General features: G+C 34.3%; 1 protein-coding gene across 1 annotated transcript in view; it reads right to left on the reverse strand.

Annotated features, from left to right (window-relative positions):
• The window catches only part of LRRIQ1 (leucine-rich repeats and IQ motif containing 1), a 111,460-nt gene that overhangs the window by 83,247 nt on the left and 9,239 nt on the right, over nt 1-18,974 (reverse strand). Inside the window, exons 9-14 of the mRNA XM_014963263.1 lie at nt 18,443-18,593; nt 13,170-13,363; nt 12,268-12,395; nt 6,080-6,153; nt 5,697-5,790; nt 1,576-1,752 (exon numbers count right to left, since the gene is read on the reverse strand). Of these exons, the coding sequence (XP_014818749.1) occupies nt 1,576-1,752; nt 5,697-5,790; nt 6,080-6,153; nt 12,268-12,395; nt 13,170-13,363; nt 18,443-18,593 (818 nt within the window). The remainder of the gene's footprint in view (nt 1-1,575; nt 1,753-5,696; nt 5,791-6,079; nt 6,154-12,267; nt 12,396-13,169; nt 13,364-18,442; nt 18,594-18,974) is intronic.

An 18,974-nucleotide genomic window follows, 5' to 3' on the forward strand; every position in this document is an offset into this window, starting at 1 on the left:
GACTTCAGCAAGGCTTTTGACACTGTCTCCCACAGCATCCTCATAGCTAAGCTTAGGAAGTGTGGGTTAGATGAATGGACAGTGAAGTGGATTGAAAACTGGCTAAAAGACAGAACCCAGAGGGCTGTGATTAGGGGCACAGAATCCAGCTGGAAGTCTGTAACAAGTGGTGTTCCCCAGGGGTCAGTACTGGGTCCAGTCCTCTTCAATATATTCATCAATGATCTGGACGAAGAGATGGGATGTACCCTCAGCAAGTTTGCTGATGATACAAAACTAGGAGGGGTGGCTGACACCCCAGAAGGCTGTGCCGCCATACGGTGAGACCTGGACAGGCTGGAGAGTTGGGCCGAGAGAAATACAATGAAATTCAACAGGGGCAAGTGTAGGGTGCTGCACCTGGGAGAAATAACCCCATGCACCAGTGCAGGTTGGGGGCTGACCTGCTGGAGAGCAGCTCTGAGGAAAAAGACCTGGGAGTCCTGGTGGACAATAGGATGACCATGATCCAGCAATGTGCCCTTGTGGCCAAGAAGGCAAATGGCATCCTGGAGTGCACCAAGAAGAGTGTGGCCAGCAGGTCGAGGGAGGTTATCCTGCCCCTCTACTGGAGTACTGTGTCCAGTTCTGGGCTCCCTAGTTCAAGAAGGACAGGCAACTGCTGGAGAGGGTACAGCAAAGGGCTACAAAGATGATTAGGGGCCTGGAGCATCTCTCTTATGAGGAGAGGCTGAGGGACTTGGGTCTTTTTAGTCTGGAGAAGAGAAGACTTAGGGAGGATCTAATCAATGCATGCAAATGTTTAAAGGGAGGGAGTCAGGAAGACGGGGCTGATCTTTTTTCAGTGGTGCCTAGTGACAGGACAAGAGGAAATGGGCACAAACCTGAGTATAAGAAGTTCCACCTAAACGTGAAGAGGAACTTCTTTACTGTGAGAGTGGTAGAGCACTGGAACAAGCTGGCCAGAGAGGTGGTGGAGTTCCCTTCTCTGGAGACATTCAAACCCCACCTGGACAAGTTCCTGTGCAACCTGCCCTAGGTGGACCCACTTTGGTGGAGGGGTTGGACTAGATGATCTCCAGAGGTCCCTTCGAAACCCGTTGCAATTTGTCACTAAGGCTTTTCCTTATGTCCAGTTGTACTGGGTCTGGCTAGGATGGAGTTAATTCTCATTATAGCTGCCCACATGGTGCTGTGCTCTAGATATGTGACTGAAACTGTACTGATAAAACAGTAATGTTTTGCTGAAATGTGCTTGGACATTTTAAGCTACTATTCCTGCATGCCACTGTACTATGTTGTGTCTATGGATTCATACACACACTACTACTAACTGAAGGTTTTGAACTACCTGGTTTCTCAAACTTAAACAAACAAAAGTCAAGGCCCACATATTTTAATATCTGTCTGAAATACTCTTTGCACTGAAGTCAATTATTCTAACCTCTTTCTTAACAAAATACATTTCCAGGCAAAAATATAAGTAAAATTCATAAAGCGCCAAGAACAACACTAACAATAACAATACATGAAAACATATTTCTGACCGCAAGGTATATTCACATAAATACATACCCCAGTTCAGCAGCCTTTTTTTTCAGTAGAGCATTTTCTTCAATTTGAACCTGACAAAGTTCCAGAAAAGTTCTTAATTCTGATCCTTTGATTCTTTCAGTTGTGGGTAAAGTTTGATAGTTTAAGATTTCACCATCAAGAAACTGTAAACTAGGAAGGATCATACACAAGGAAGGCCTTAGAAAAGAAAAAGTAATAATTAGTTTTACAAAAAAATCCTAATGCAGAAACTCCCATTTTATTGATACAATCACATAACAAGACAGAACATGACGATAGTTCTCTAAGTATTTGTATATATTTGTCCTTACTTCATATGTTAATTTATTAACTGAAATTAACTAAATCTTAACTCTTAATAAACCACAGAATTTACCAAGATTTCTTAATACTTTGTTTGTATAAAGATCACTGCTTAAACACTGACCCCAAGGAGGTCAATGGCAACATTCTCAATTCATTAGAGCTAGAATTTTAACTACTTAAACAGTAACAAGAAAATTTGACACACTTGTGCATAGGCACCTGTAATGCATTTGATTAGTAGGCAACACAGTGAACTAAATCATAGGATTAAGATACAGCACTGATTTTAGTGACACATTGAAACCTTTAGATTTAAAAAATGGCAGATAATACTAATCATTGTCAGTCTTACTCGCTTAACCTTTTGTATATATCACATAAAATAATATGATAATCAGTATGACTGACAGGGAAAAATAAAAAAATTATATCATCAATACTCTTTTAGGTTATTGTGAAATATAATCTAGAACTGAACCTTGTTTCACATATTTCTTATACCAGACCAAATTTACTGAAAGTTTCAAAACTGTAAAATAATTTAAATCAATACATCAATATTTTAAATAAATTAGTTTTAAGTACCACTTAACTCCTGAAAGAATACCTTAGTAGGCTGCAAGTCCCCTTACAATTAAAAAAGATAATACTGTCGTCAAAATTTTAGAACTCCCTTACTATTCCCTGTGACAGCAAAGGACTATCACTCAGCTTAGACAATATACACTAAGTTTAAAATCAGAGGAAGTTTCTATGTCTGAGTTAGAATATTCCAAAATGTAAGTCAATAGAACAAAATGTTACTTTTTGAAAATATAAAAATTTCCTTCTCTAGAGCCCATTAATGTAAGAATAACACAGTTTGAAATACTTTGGAATAAAACAATAGCTTTAGGTAGACAGTCCATGAACACATAGAGAGAAATTACCAAAGCTGATGCTGAATAGTGATACATCAAAAAAGTGCCATATCAAAAGTTGATTGATGCTGGAAGTATTGTGTCTTAGAGCTATGGGATCTCAACGCTAGTTTTTCCAGCTGGGCTTCTCCTGGTGAAGGGCTGAGTCAATATTTCATTTAGTGAAAACTTTCTGGTGAATATTCTGTCACTTAAGAGGCTCTATTAATCATTACAGCATTGAAACACATTCCCCTAGGAGTGCTCAGGCTGATCCCAGGGTTTAATTTTTAAAAAGCAATTTCTTACTACTTCACTTTTGTTGGTGTTATCGCTGGCTGGACATGAAAGTACAAAACTGATTGGGAAATTCTACAACTAATTCCTTTGTTGGTATCAAGGGGTTATGTAAAGTTCACTGGAACATATTGCCTGAAGTTACGGTCAATGCTGTATTCAGCAAATCCATATTTTATAGTATCCCATACTTTAAATCCTTTAGACAAATGAATCTCTTGTCTAATCATAAAAGCTCTATTGGGTCAAGCAATCTAAAGTGTCAGTTCTTATAGTTAAATTGGAATTCAGAAAGTTTTTCCCCTCCAGGTTACAAGTGACATAACACTTCTATAAAATAGTAAAAATTAAAACAATACAAATGAGAATTTAAAATATTGTCACAGTCACTGAATTTTATTCAAAAAATTACCTACAGGAATGACGGGAGTGCAAATAAGTTGGTTCATTAAAAAACAAACTAACTTAGAATGTATTTATACAGCTATCTTTTAAACTACTCAAACATTACCAATTAAAAGCTTCAAATAGGGTTTTTTTTTCCTACTGGAATACTAATCAGAAATACACAAAAATCTTCTAATGGAAGATATACATGTAAGGGTGGCTTTGGTTTTGGTTTTTTTTTTTCCTTAATACAACCCATACTCTAAAACACACATACCCTAAACTTTATTATTGTTATACAAAGCAATCTATAATAGCAAACATGAACACAATTCATCCAAACACATTCCTGTGTAACACTGAAGTGTAAATCCTCACCTTTAACTCACTTGAAATTATACAAGAACAATTTTCGTTACACTTCAAAATTGCTAAGCTTAAAAAAATATCATATTTTTCTAATAAAAAAATCTCAATCACCTGTTTTAATTACATCTAAAATGAAAGTCCAACTGTTGTGTCTCATTTCATTTCCTCAGACATTTTATTATGTCAACACTTTCCTAGGTAAATACTTGATTTCCTTAGCTGAAAGAATTGGTAATGATTTAAATTCTTACTGATTAAATGTTTCTTTGTACCTTTAATGGAATTATAGTAAGAGTTCACTAACAGACACTCTACCATTTCAACGCATGTAGTCTGGAACATCATCTAAAAGTCTAAAATTGCATTTCCAACTTGTCATTCTGCTCTTGAAAGCCTGTAGACTAGAAAGTATTAATTCTAAGGAAGATGAAAGAACACTTCACATTAAATTTACAGCACTACTGTACTTTTGCTGAGCAATTCTCTCAGACAGCTTTAAGTTTTGATGGCATTGACCCATGTACAGGGTTTCAGACCACAGAATTCTCAAGAAACCAGGAGACTACTACCAACAAAATACAAAAAAAACCCCACCTAACCTATCCATGTACAATTTTATTCGTATGGTTTACAAATACAATCCTATCCCAACTATTCACTTCAGGGATTATGGTGACTGCATCTCCTGTCATATGACAAGTTCACTTTCTATTTCATTGAGCTTTTATACATACACATATGATAGTCTCTAGGATAAGCCGTTTAATTTTTTTTCCAGATTAGCATTTCAATATTATACACCACCGGAGGGCAAAGAACAGCATTATTTTTACATCTGTCTCTCTTTCATAATCATAAAAGCTATTAATTTTTGGTGTAAAGATAAAGAATTCTCAGAACAATAAAAAAAGTTTAAGCTGAATGGTCTAAATCAATCATTCATTCCAACTTTTTCTTCTAAATTTTTTTTCTTGAAATATGGTAAGCCAAGGATTCCTTGACACATTTATTATAAACACCACCCTTTCTCTAGCTACATGCGGTAAGAAATTGTCACAGCAGCAAGACTGTTAAGCAGTGAATAGATGAAGTGATGGAAAGGAGTAAATAAGAAAAAACCCACAAACAGCAAATCTGAAAAAACAACACACTAAGAAGCTATGTGATATTCATAAACTGATGCTTCTGAGAAGGGCAATTGGGCAGTGTAAGAGCATTAATAATAAGAGAAAAAAATAAAGGTTTTAAACTGTACAGATGAAAGAGAAGGAGGAAAAAAGTTGAGCAGATGGTCATGTCTTTGTGCAAAAGTTTTAATGAAATGTAAAATAGGGTAATAAATGTCAGACAAAACCTCAGTCAGAAAATTGAAGCTACCAAAGGTGGTAAACTTGTCAGTAAAGAGGAACAACCAGAATTCATGCTGAAAAAGAAGATACTGTGATCAACGGTCAAAGAAGCAGCTACAAATAAACAGCAAAAAGGAGGCATATATCAACTTTATAATTTCTGCATTTGTCTAAAGAAATTGTTATAAAGAAAAATACTAATTTAGGATAACAGTTAAACAGCATAGAGAGACCAATGTTGAGTTTTAGCACAAACTGCTAGGTCAAACATCAAGATGTTTGTTTAAACAATATTACAAACTGGAACTCTTAGAAAATGAAGATCACATAATTGAATTTTATTTGTTATTTTCTTACAATTCTCTTCCACTTTGTTGCAATGTTCATACCTCTCTTCTACTATTTAACTAACATATGTACACCAAGTTTTTGGCTGATTTTCATTCATAAACAAGACATATATAGACCTAGTTTTTGTCTAATTTTAATTTAGGAAATTAATTTATTTTCTTACCTCCAATTCCTTTCTTGGAGAAGAGGATTTCCACTAAGTGACAATTCCCTTAGTTTATGACAGCCACTTAACCATGTAATGATACCTTTAAGGTCTGTAGAGTAGTAAGAAACAAAATTAGATAAAATTTTAATTCAAAACCATATTATTCCTTATAGACTCTTCAATGAAAGTAAAATGTATCAAAATCACAAAGCACTACAAGCAATTCTGCTACCTATACGGTATAGTTATAATCAATAACATTCATGTTTGGAAAATATTAAAATGTTTTCTATATAAATGTCTCATAAATAAATGGGAACAATCAAATTCAAATAAGTTTACAATTTAATTAAGAAGTTCTTGTTTGGATCAGGTTTTATGTTTTTTATACAACTCACCTGACAAGCAGTTATTTTTGATATCCAGCTTTTCCAAAGATACAAATGAATTTAAAGGCACAAGCTCAGTTAATCTAAGAACAAAACAGAAGAAGGGTGGTTTTTTTCCAATTAAATAAAAAAGCAGTTCATAAACAGAAAGGCACCAGAACCTTTTATAGTTAAGACAATTTACTTGTTTACATAAGAAAATACTCATTTAGCTATCCAAGGTGCTAGAACTAATTACTTGAAAGCATTTAGTAATCTTCTCAGTAGCTCAGTTTTTAAATATTTACTCATTAATGTTTTGTTTTATCTCATAAATATTTTATTCAGTTTTTTGTATTTAATGCAGAGGATCTTAAGTCTTGTAAAATTTGCTCTACTCAATCAGCTTTCCTTTAGGGACATAACTAGAATGAAACTAACAGAAGGCCCTTCTTTTATTTATTCTGGAGAAAAAATAAAATCTGCTTTTCCTCTTCCTTCATTTCTCATTGCTCAAACTTGTTGTCAGTTTGTTTCTCTTCTCCACTCAGCACATTATGTCCTAGATCCTAAAACTAGCATAATCATTGTCACAGTTGTATTTCTTAACAGTTCAAGGCTGCACTGTCCTGTAACATATTTTTAGGGCTTCCTCTCTGGTACTTCTTCTGGAGGACTGTGTCAAATAGGTGCCTATTACACAGACTGTTTTGGAATTGCTCTTCTTGCATATCAGAGCTTTTCTGGTGCAATAAAGCAGAAAGCAGTAGTTAAAGCCATGACAAAATTCTTATTTGTGGTATTGAAGAGTAAATGTAAGGAAACTGAGCTGACATTCCTCTATACAAATGATTTTGGACTGTAAGATGTGCATTATCACTACTATTTCACTACATTAGCATCCAGTGTTATTCAAGTTTCTTTGTAAGAACAAATAGGCATTGATGCAATTAAGAATGAATGTTGTATCATTTGGTCAGTTGCCAGGCTATTTCCAAATATTACCTTTCAGATTACAACGTTTATTTTGTTTTTCTTAAATATTAAAAAGGAGGAAAAATTAAAATCAAGATGCAAAAAAACCCAGTCTGTAATTAAACCAAGAATGTTTATGTATAAGTACATACTAAATCAACTATATCTTTTAAAAAAAAAATAAAAATACACATTTAGGTACCTTGTTTCATCCCTGTAAGGACAAGGCCTAAACATAATGAGAGAATACGCCACGGTAACACCAATGGCAATGTGTGTGGTCACTTTCTCACTGATAATTTTCACGGAAAGAAGTATTTTCTGAGGGCTATAGTGCCTTTGAAAGCTATAAATCACAATTCTTATGGTTAGAAACATGACTCGCTCCACGAAACTTACAACTGGTCTGAGCCAAAAATATTTATTTGTTGCTGATATGTGTGATTATGCTGTGTTTCCAGCTCCTGCATTCCAACTGAAAGACAGAACTATATTTAACTCTGGTGCACAAATTCTAGACCAAATGCTGGTTGTAGATTCTTTAATCTTATGGAAAATATGTCTATACACAAAACAGAAAAAAAAATCCTTTCCATGTTCAGTTGACAAGTATTTCTATATGACAACATAACATTTTAATAGTCAATTCAGAGAAACAGCTATAAAACCAATTGAGTATAAGTCATTATACTTCCATTTCTTTCTCAAAACATATTGTGAAGTTGTCCTGGTTCTAGTCCTAATTAGTTCTTTTATCTCCCTGGCAGTTTTCTATGGAATCATATAAATATGAAGAAGTATTAATTAAAAAACTACCGAGCCTTATATGTACATAGTACTACAAATACTAGCATTTTAGGTTCTCATGACCAGTCAACTGTACATAAATATATTTAACATTTGTAACAAATATCATCATGGATATTAGTGACTAACAGTATGGATGCAAAGACTGAAAATCCATTATTCAGATTATAGAATCACATATTCAGAAACCACACTTCGTACTTTGCACAAGGGATGATGGATAACGCAGTATTTTTTATTTACAGTTAGTGAATTCTCTGGATCTTTATCAGTATATGCTGTGGTGAATTAGAAATTGTCTACTGGACTATCCTTGCCTGCCGTTGGCATTATGAGAGTTAAAACGTTTCCCTGTCATTCTATAGCTTTCCCTTCACTGACATTCTTTGTTAATTTTTTTCCTAAGAAAATTCAAACCAGAAAGACAAAGGACATTACCGAAAACTTAATACTACTTGACCTTGTCACATTAGCCCTGGGCATAAGAAAGATATAAATTACAAAGAAGACACAAAAGTAAAAGATATTCACAAAAAAGCATGCTATAACTTCCTCTTTCTGCTCCCATTTAAGGCTGTAGCAAGACAGGACACAGATAGCCACAGAAATGATGTCAGAAAACAAGCTTTAAGAGACTAGAATAGTTGCAAGTATGCATCAGAGAAAATAAAGATTGCTTTTCTGAACACGAATAGCAGTTAGCGCTCAGGATGGTCCAAATCCTGCTGTGCATCTGCGTTTCCCCAGAAAAAATATCATTGATGTTAATGAGTCATTAGCTGGAAAGAGGACAAAATGATTAAAAAAAAAAATTATATTAATCTAGATCTTTAAGTAAAGCACATATTTCTTCTTTATTCTTTTAAAATAAAAATATTTTGGTTTGCAATATTCACCGTATTTAACAGTAATAATCAAATATAATGTAGGAAAACTGTCACAGCCACTTATTTTTTGAATACTCAACTAAGCAGTGCTTCAACTGTATTGCTCATGGTGCCACATACTTAGAGACAAACTTATCACCAGCAAAGAATTACTGAAAGTGATCAAAAAAATCTAGACTGCTAAGGATGGGGTGGGGAAAACCACTATAAATTAGTATAGCTTTTTCATGACTGACTTAGTTCAACATCCAATGACATTTAGATTTATTATAACGACTCTGGAAAAAGTGGTTAAATTCTCAAAACACGATGGCTTGCAATGACAGAGAGTTCAACTCTTACATCTGAGAAATTAGATTTAAAACATAGATACCATATATATTTAAGTAAGGAGAACTAAGAAAGAATTGAGCTGACTTTTTAGCATTTCTAAGCCTTTTAGGAATAGTATGCATCTAGTTACAAAAACATGGGAGCAACATGTTCACAAAGAATTTGATTCTTGCCAAACCAGTTTCCCAAAAACCATGAATTTTTGCAGATGACTGCATTTTTAAAAATATTAATTTTTTAATCTTTCACACTTAGGTTATCTTAACGAAAACCAAGAGGTAGTAAAAAAGAACTTTGCCATATTAATGCTGTATTAAAAAAGAAACTTTAAGAGGCATAAATTTGTCTATTTTGGAGTTGCAAAAAAAAAAAGGGGCTACACGAGCAGCAGATTGATTTATTGTCTCACTGTAAAGCTTTTAAATGAAAAAGACATTAACGAGTAAACTACATAATTAAGTGGGATTACATGTAAATATAAATACCACATGAACACTTAACACATATTAAATATGTATTAATTTTAGTCCCAGGGGCAAGGTTTTTCCCTCTTACACCTAAATCTTTATCTACAACAGAAGAAAAAGAGAAAATATGCCTTTTTTAAACTAACTTAACAGTTGTGTTCCCCGGCTGCTATAAAACAGAGCACAGGTCTTCATACTCCCAGTTCTGCAGTAACCAAGTCAAGAGGATATTAATCATTGGCTTTGGCCAACTGCACATTGACCAAGTATATGCTTTGTATGTGAAAGCCACAATAAAACACTTAATAAAAGCAGCGGTGGTGAAATAGCTGCCCTTTTTATATTTGAAGGAGTTAATCACTACCTGTTATGTTATAATTCCTTGTTGCTAGGTTTTAGGTTTAAAAAAATTAATTTTTGGAGGGTTGTTGTTTTTTTTTTAATCTTTGGCAAATTCTGGTATATGATACAGATAAAGCATCTCAGGAATAAAAAAAAATAATCCATGAATTACCATAAGAATTTTCTTTTCACAGTACCTCACTTTTAGAAAGAATACAGATTCACAGCATTGCCATTATATGGGCTTCCTGCAATCAGTAAAAAGGAAATGGCACTCAGTGCACACTTGAAAAAAATTTACAAAATAGCACTAGCTGTAGGATGAAAGTAAAGAAACAGCTTTTCTTTCAACAGCTTACTCTATTACATTCACCATTTCTATAGAACATCGAGTTACTTATGCTATAGCACACACGTATGGAGCTGCTTATAAGTGTACATAAAGTGAGTGTAACAGAGCAGGCTACTGAAATGCCAGAAATTTTGAGGCTTTTAATATGCATTTAAGGCTATCTTGTCCTGTTTGTCACAAAGATATGAGATAAGCTATAGATACATCAAGGAAAGAAAGGGAATTTTCTGGGGAGGAGGTAAGTATTTATTTTCAGCACATCCAGTTTGCTGATGCAAAAATATGTGCTTTCTCCGAGTCCAGCAGAAGAAACTCAGTGGACCAAACACTGCATCATCTCAGCCACCAGAAAACCGGAATAAGCACTACAAAGGACATCAAAAACTGTAAGATCATAGGATAGGGAAGTGACATAAGATACATCTACATGGCCAGTCCAGCACAAGCTCGATCCAGAGGCTGCATTCAAGCTATGCCTGAGACCGTGCCCCGAAGTTTGTTCTTTCCCTAGCAGGCAGACATGAAGTCTTCAAGGAGTTTTGCAAACTTTTTATTACACATGGCATAGCTATACCTTAATGTCAACAAAAAAACAAAGCAGAGGAGAGGTGGACACTACAAGAAGATAGAGCTACATTACTGCACAGAAAGCTGAACAGGACAAGGGAAAAAAAAAAAGGGAAGAACATGAGTTCCATTAATACGTGTGATTCAGATTCTGACAATTAACAAATTATGCTCTCGTTAATCACAGGCAGGAAGCACTTTCTCTGCACTCCAGATTAATTAATAGAAGAACAAAAAAGCCCACAAAACCCCATCAACTTGAAGATTAGATTCTGTAAATATAGGTAGGTGTTATATTTACATCCAAGAATTTACACACATAATTCTTCATCAGAGGTGATATGGAAACAATCTGAAAAGGTATATAAAAATATAAGTTGCATATAAGCAAATAATGCTAATTTTCCATGAAGGACATTCCTTGTAATAACAGGAGTCAGTCTTACAAATCTTTTTTCCCCACAGGCTCCCAGCTACAGTTGACTTTCCTGAAACTCTGCTAATAGTCAATGAAGATGAACAGGCACTTATAGTATATGATTAGTCTCAACGTAAATGCCTAAAAATGTCAGATGAATCACACTCTAAAAGAATCTTCTCTTCACTAACAGGAGAATAAAGTAATTAGTTCAGAGTATATAGTCTGAATAGTGTGTGTAAAAGAGTATATACTATTTGTTTAGCTGAGATTAATCTCATTCAGAGCCAAATGACCAGTATAGAAAAATACTTAATTTATAGCAATTTAAAATTAATTTTACTACTAAGTATTGTAAATGATAATAATTGTTCCATTTTTTTTAAGCAGAATTTAAACTGAGAAAAAGAGAGTGGGAGTGGGGAAATTAAAATTATGACTGCTGAATATCTGGTCATTCTAAGTCTACAGATGTACACATTAGCTTAGAAAATCAACAGAAATGAAATTACACAGTGCTTGAGTGCATGATCTAGTTTTATGTTGCTTGTCTAGATCCTTCTTTTTATTTTTATACCTTTCAAATAGAATTATAAGAGTTAAAAATTAAAGCAAATACACTTGTTTTGGAGGGCATTAATCCATGTATGTAAAGTAAAACCCAAGATTCTCATTTGTCCTTTTTAATGTTAGTTGCACTTAACATAGCCTTCGAAGTCTGTTTTGAATAAGCTAGCTGTGAAATACGAAGTTTGACAGACATATTCTAGAAACAATTGCTAAAGAAAAGAAAAAAAAAAAACCACCATGGTTTTAATAATGCCACAATGGTCAAAAATTATTTTTATATAACATCAAATAGAAAAAATTACACTTCATAGTTAATGCTGTTTCAAATTTTCTTAGCCAAAGGTAGCCAATGTCATTGCTTGTCAACTATATATTGTCAAAGAATATCTGCAAAGGTAGTGATATTTTAACCATAATGAGAATTATACTTTTCAGATAAGTATTATGTCAATAAATTCCTCCGCATCAGTTTTGTAAGCAGAAGAATGTTTCCTGCTTACCTATTTTGAGACAGCAAAAGAGTCTGCAATAGAGGCAACCAATACAAAGAAAGCATTCTCATAGCAGAAATGCTATTGTCATCCAAATATAATTCTCTTAGAAGAACATGATTTTCCAGCCTTGGAACCTAAATAGAAAAGAAATGGTTATTTAAAATTAATATAAATTAGAAAAACAACAATGGAATGCTTACCAGATGCTTTTCATAAATCATTACTAAATACAAGCAAAAAACACATTTTGGATGTATGTATAATGTCCTTATTATGTATGTACCAGTTGTCACGCATATCAGTTGTCACCTACATATCAGGTGGTAAGTATTTTTTAATGACTTCTACCAAGTCTGAATAGTTAATATAAACAACAACAAAAAAAAAAAGTCAAGAGCCCAACAGTCTTACTATTTTATTCATGCAGTTATTTGCTGTTTATTGACAATGGTTTTCCTCTCTTGGCTTCATAAAAGAATCGTTGTCAGTAAATATAACTAAGCGTACAGTTAGCAAACTACTTTCCTATTTTAAGAGCTGCAGCATGAACTTCAACTTTTGGAAGATCAGCATACATCAAATCAGCCTGAAGTATGTAGTGATAAAATTTTATTACATTTTAAACAAAGAATCAGCATCATATAATATACACTGAAGATTAAATGCTATAAACAAAGGAGGGAAATATAATTATTGAGGAGCCAATTTTTCAAAGACTCAGGAGCAAGCAAATACTTAACTGCCAGCTGTTTGTATATTTGAAAAAATCTCTCTAATGGGGGAAAAAAAAGCCTACCTAAGAGCATGCAACATCCCACAGCAAGCACAGAGCACATGATCAGCATTCTGAAATATATGATCGTTACCAAAGATGTATGCACAACAGCCTCTGAATTCAAAGCTTTTACCTCCTGGAGGTTATTGCCTTGCAACTTTAGAATTTGAAGTAGGCCACAATTCTCAATGCCTTCAACTTGTGTGAGATGATTAAAAGAACAGTCTAGGTGAATAAGGCTAGGTGCCTCACAAAGACCTTTTGTGCTGATTAACTGATTATGGTCCACAATTAATTGCTGAAGATTTTTCAGTGACTCCAGACCACCTGTAAATTAAAGATTTTAGCAGAATTAAGCCATAACGAAATAAAAACCTATTGGCTTTCAAGTACTAAGAAAACTCTGAACTTTCAATATATTAACTACAGTAGCAATTAATATCAGTCCCGTATAAAGTTTTTTAATATTTGGTGTATTTTGACTCTATCAAATATACAATGTGTACAGTTCACAGATTTCTGGTCCTGTTAACCAAGAAATAATAACAGTTCATAACCCCTTCAGCACTTCGGTTGGAACAAAACATTCTTTTAGTGATAAAGTATACTTACTCTGCTTTAAGCACTTTATAACTGCTACTTAGAACCTATGGGCTCTATGAAATGCTAACAGCCCTCTTAATATCACTCCTCAGAATGAAAACAGTACTTATGTTGGAAAGTTAATTTTCATTATTTCATTTTTGAAAGTTTTGGTTTTTTAAGTTATCAGCAAGGTAAGAAAAAGTTTTGCTAAAACTTACGTCAGCACCACCTCTATTATCCAAGTGCATCTAGTTTAAGGAATTTTTATATTCCTTATATTTTTATATTATTATATTTTTAATGAATAAATTTATAAAGAAAACTTAGTGCCTTTAAGTATAAAGCTATACCTCTGCAGCCATTACACTCTCATCAAACTTACTCCTGCCAGCTAGCGTAAAGAGCAAGAATGTGTGCGATCTCTACCCCAAAACCGATGCAAAGGAAAAAGTTCCTGTCAGTGTCTGTTTCTTTCACACAATTTTTCCCAAATCATCCTCTTACAACAGCAAAAATCACACTCTCTTTCCATGGTCTTACACATGCTAGATGTTCTGCAATGGCACTGTTAAGTCTGACTTGCTACAGGTCCAAGAAGTTTTCCTGTATCTCTGTAATAAAACTCCTTTAAATGGTCAGCCTTTACAAAACGTGCCAAAATAAGGAATTTCTGAATTTACTTTTCTTTCATGTATTCTTCACAGAATTATTTGAGGTTATACTTTGTCTCATCTTTATCTCACCCAAAACTTCCCAAATTCCCAAAAGGAAGTTGGGCAAGCTTTACAGAGGTGAATGTCGTTGTGATTGTCCTCCAAGAATGACATGGATTATGAGATCAGAAACCAGTTTGCACCACGGATTATTAAGCATACAGAAGAATAATTAAAAAAGAAAATGAATGAGAGGGAGAAAACAGAGGTAAAAAATTAAATGCCAAAATTAGCAGTACATTTAAAAAAACCTAAACAAATATAGGCCTTTGAATCACAGTAATTTAAAAATGGAAAGCACCTACTGGAAATAACACAATTGCCTGATATTAAAAAGATATTACCCTAAATCTAACCAAACGTCCCATACTGTAACTTCAAAACTGTGCTTTAGGAAATAAATACACAAACGTTTGATTATTGTGAAAGAATTTCAAACATGCCTATGACATACTATCCTGACTGCAAGATCCTCACCTGTATTTTTTTTATGCTTCGATAAAAATAAAAAAGGAATCAGCACCATCTAGTGGTCTCAAAACAATTTATTTTCAACGTTAAATTTAACAGCTCCCAGACCAGTCCTTAAATCTCCACTTTTAAATTTTCAGCATAGCCGTACTGTAAGCTAAAAGCACTGATTTAGAGGAGAGACAGCACACACACTAAGAAAAGGCAAGGAGTTGATGCAGGATCTGGAAATTTCCTACTCTGCATGCTGCACAAAGCACTTTTTTTTACGTCTCCTTCTCCTCATTTGTCTTGTTTAATTAGACCAAGTGTCATTCAGAACAGACATGCCAAGGCTACATACAATGGGACCACAATGTATTATGGAAATTTCATAGTACAAACAGATGGTATTTTAATGTTTCTTCTGCACACATGCACAATTAAAAATAAGCATCACAGTCTTCTGCACATTTCCAGAAGATGTTCTCTGTTATACATATGATGCAACCGACAACAACTATAGCAGTATAAAGGGAAATGCATTCGGCTGAAAAACATGGTTTCCACAAGATTTGTGGAGAACCTTTATGTAAGGAGCTCTCAGCAATTTGCAAAGTGTAGCTGGAGTTCCTTACCTCTCTCTTGGACTCTCTCTTAGCTATCAATGCAGTTCTGAAGTAACTTCTGCGTGACAAAGGTGAATGACAAGAGAAAAGTGAAACCTGACAGTGCACATGAAGATGAAAAAACACACAAAATACCCCAAAACTGAAAGTTGTCTTATAAGAAAACAACCCTATGTTCTTTCTTAAAAAGAGTAGATCCAAAGAAGCATTTACCCCTATCCATGGATATGTACTGCTGTTCTTAGCACTGCCAGGATTTTAGCCACCATACTATGGCATTATAGACACTCTACAAAAGCGTATTCTATGACTCAAGTCAAAATACTACTTTTTGTGTAAGAAAACTTAAGCAAAGCATTCATCTTCCAAGTACAGACATATGCACTGAACTTCAGTGTATTACTGACACAATTACTTAATTTGTGATCATGCATTCTTAAGTGGAAAAGCATAATTGAGACACATTTCTCATAGTTTTACTGTTATTTTTAAGGGCTTTCTGGCAACTCTATTTTTTCCCCTAATGATGCTATATTTCAATGAGAAGAGGAAAAAAAAAGGAAAAAAGAAATCATAGTACACTTGAAGTTGCTACCACAAGGTATTAAAAGAGAAGTATTACAAACATAAATAAGCCTTACTTAGGAAAAAGCCCACAGCCTTAAAGCTGAATGAACAGCGGACATGGCAGCGCACTGCAGCTTGCAAAATTGCTAACGGATGTCCTACAAGATTTACAGATGGAGGGGATACAATAATTTCTTAAAACCCATAAATCCATTCTTGTGTATTCTATGCGACCACTTACAACTAATATGTTATTATATGAAATAAATGCTGTATTATGCATCTGTTTTAACCAGATACCCTCAAAGCAACCCTGGAGAGGAGGAGCATAGATTCCAAGATGATTTTTGTGAACACTTATTTACCTGCTCAAATTCATTAGAAACTCAGTAAACATAGCACCACGCTGCATAAAACAGAAAGCATTTTACTTGGCCTGTAGAAAGATGTCACATTCCACACAGATGCCACATTCCTAAATGTCACCCACTGATACTATATTGTTCTTGCAGTAATCTTACAGATATTTTTATCAAATGAGATAAATCTGAATAAGAATCTTATCCAGCATTGTTGGCCACAAGGATATACATGAAACTTCTTTAATTAGTTTATTTTATTTTTTCTCATTAGGGTACCTATATACTTTTTCAGTAAACACAGATTGATATTCCAGTATCTTTATTCTCAGGTACTATAAACTCTGTTTACAAATACTAACATTCCACATTTGCATATATTAGCAAAAAACATTGAAAATATCAACATTAAACCCTCTAAATCTACAGATTTTTATTTTAAGCTTTCCCATATCCTGTTTGCTATGCCTTGTTATTTATCACAGAATCGCATTATCCGATTATCCATGTTCATCCTGTTTCAATTTCCTTTTTTTTTTTTTAACAGTGGAAACCATTTATTCATATAAATGTCTTATGTGAATGTGTTTTATCTATGAGCTTAATAATAATTGTTTATATTATTTTCCTGCTGTCTAACAGGAAAATAAAGCATGTCCATAAACTTTAAATAAAATTAAAAATCTAAATCAAGACAAATAAAATAAAAATGTCCTTATCCATTTCCAGCTCTGCAGTCTTTCCAAGTAACATCTTATAAGTATATAGTTATCCGTATTTTGGGGCCTTTTACAAATTTCACAGTATGCCATACACCAAAATCCAAGTCCCTAGAATATAGGGAAGCTGTTAAATCTAGTTCTGTTCCATCTGCTGTGCTGTCTTCTTGAAAGAAATTTGCTACTTTCAAGCCCTGAGAGCTCCCTTTCAAGTAATGATCTAGCAATTTACTACTACCTTTTCTCAACTGTTAATGTTGCTTTTGATGGAACACTAATGGTCTTCCCTCCACACATCATTCTAATAACAAAAACTGGTTTCTCCACTTACATGCAACAAAACTCTTGGTTATTTACACTGCACTACACTTTCCTGATCTTTTGCCAGTAGAAAAGGCTCTGGATCCTGATTACATCTATACCAAATCTACATAAGACAGGGTTTAGAATGCGATATTTTTGGCTTGCCAGAAGCTGAGACACAATATCTACTCCTTAGGCATTTTACAGTCCAAGCAGCAGTACAAGCAGAGAGGCAGCAAAGGCAGAGGGACAAACACTTGTTCACTACATGAAAAATTCCTGGCCGGCCAACAAAAACCATCTATTTCCTGGCAGAAAGGTTTCACGTATTGATGTATCTGCTGAGCGGTCTGGATGCATGTAAATTCTAACTGGTTGACTGCATGCTAAAGGTACACCTGTTGCCTGCCAACTGTTGGACCCAACAAATACATTAAACTGCCTTTGTAAATACAGTAGGGGCTGGCACACCTGCTCTGCCTAAATGCTTTGCATGGTTTTACCTTAGACTCATTCTTTTTTCCAGCTTTGGGTCAATGAGCAGCAGTGAAGAGCCAGAGAGAGAGGAAAATATAGAACAATAGTTTGGAGTCAGAACGGGCAGCATTTTATTAGAAAGAGAGGCCGTAGTCCAGTGTTAGTGTTGTTCACAAATTCAGACAGATAATATGATTTACATATAACTACTTACTGTGTCAGTCAGGAACACACTGGAATTCTCTGCAGCTGCAAGGCTAGGCTTTATATTAATTGCTTCTGTAGATAAACTGAACTCAGGCTACTCACGTATTCCAGCTGAGTCAGTGCAGGTAGTATTAGGGGCCCTTCTAGAAAGATTTTTAGTTCTCTTTGGTTAACAATAGTTGTATGACTGGGTAGATGGAATACATGGCAGTAGCTAAGCCGTAGTACAAATAAATGTGAAGTTGAGTATGCTTTGAAATTCAGGTCTGTTCTGTTTCTACATTCTCCTTGGGCTTAACAGCTGGCTGGCCCTGGATCCAAGCAAAGTATAATTCTGAATATAAACAGTACAAATATAGTTATACAAATAGGAATGTTTTTTAATTAATTTTCTTACCAATTCGAGTGATTCTATTGTAGGAAAGTTCAAGATTTTGGAGATTTACACAGCCATCTAAGCCACAAACTGATGAAAGATGGTTCTTATTCAGAATCAGAACATGGAGATTTTCTAGATTTTCACAGTCAATTATCTGAATGTTGTTTTCCTGCAATATAGGAAAGCGAGACTATTAAATAGCACCTGAAGTGAAATAGCAGAATTAAGTGTAAAAAAAAAAAAAAGGATAGATTGTCATAATTCCTTATTTTTATTCTAAACTTCTAGCTAGGAGTAAGAGCCTATCTATTTTTTTTCCATTAGGAAAATAAATTGATGAGTCATAGAAACTGCCTTTTGTGTCCTGCTGAGACTGAGCAAAAATACATCTCAAACTTCATTCTGGCTCTGAAAATGTCCAGAAGACGAAATAAAAAGTGTAAGGACAGAGTGACCTTCTCCATTTATGCTTTCCTAGCTTTTCCAATGCTGGGAAAGTGAACTGAAAAACTGCATAGAAACAATCATATTTACTAGAAACTAATGACGA

The sequence above is a fragment of the Calidris pugnax genome, unplaced genomic scaffold, assembly GCF_001431845.1.
Source record: "Calidris pugnax isolate Ruff unplaced genomic scaffold, ASM143184v1 scaffold44, whole genome shotgun sequence".
NCBI classification, from domain to species: Eukaryota; Metazoa; Chordata; class Aves; order Charadriiformes; family Scolopacidae; genus Calidris; species Calidris pugnax.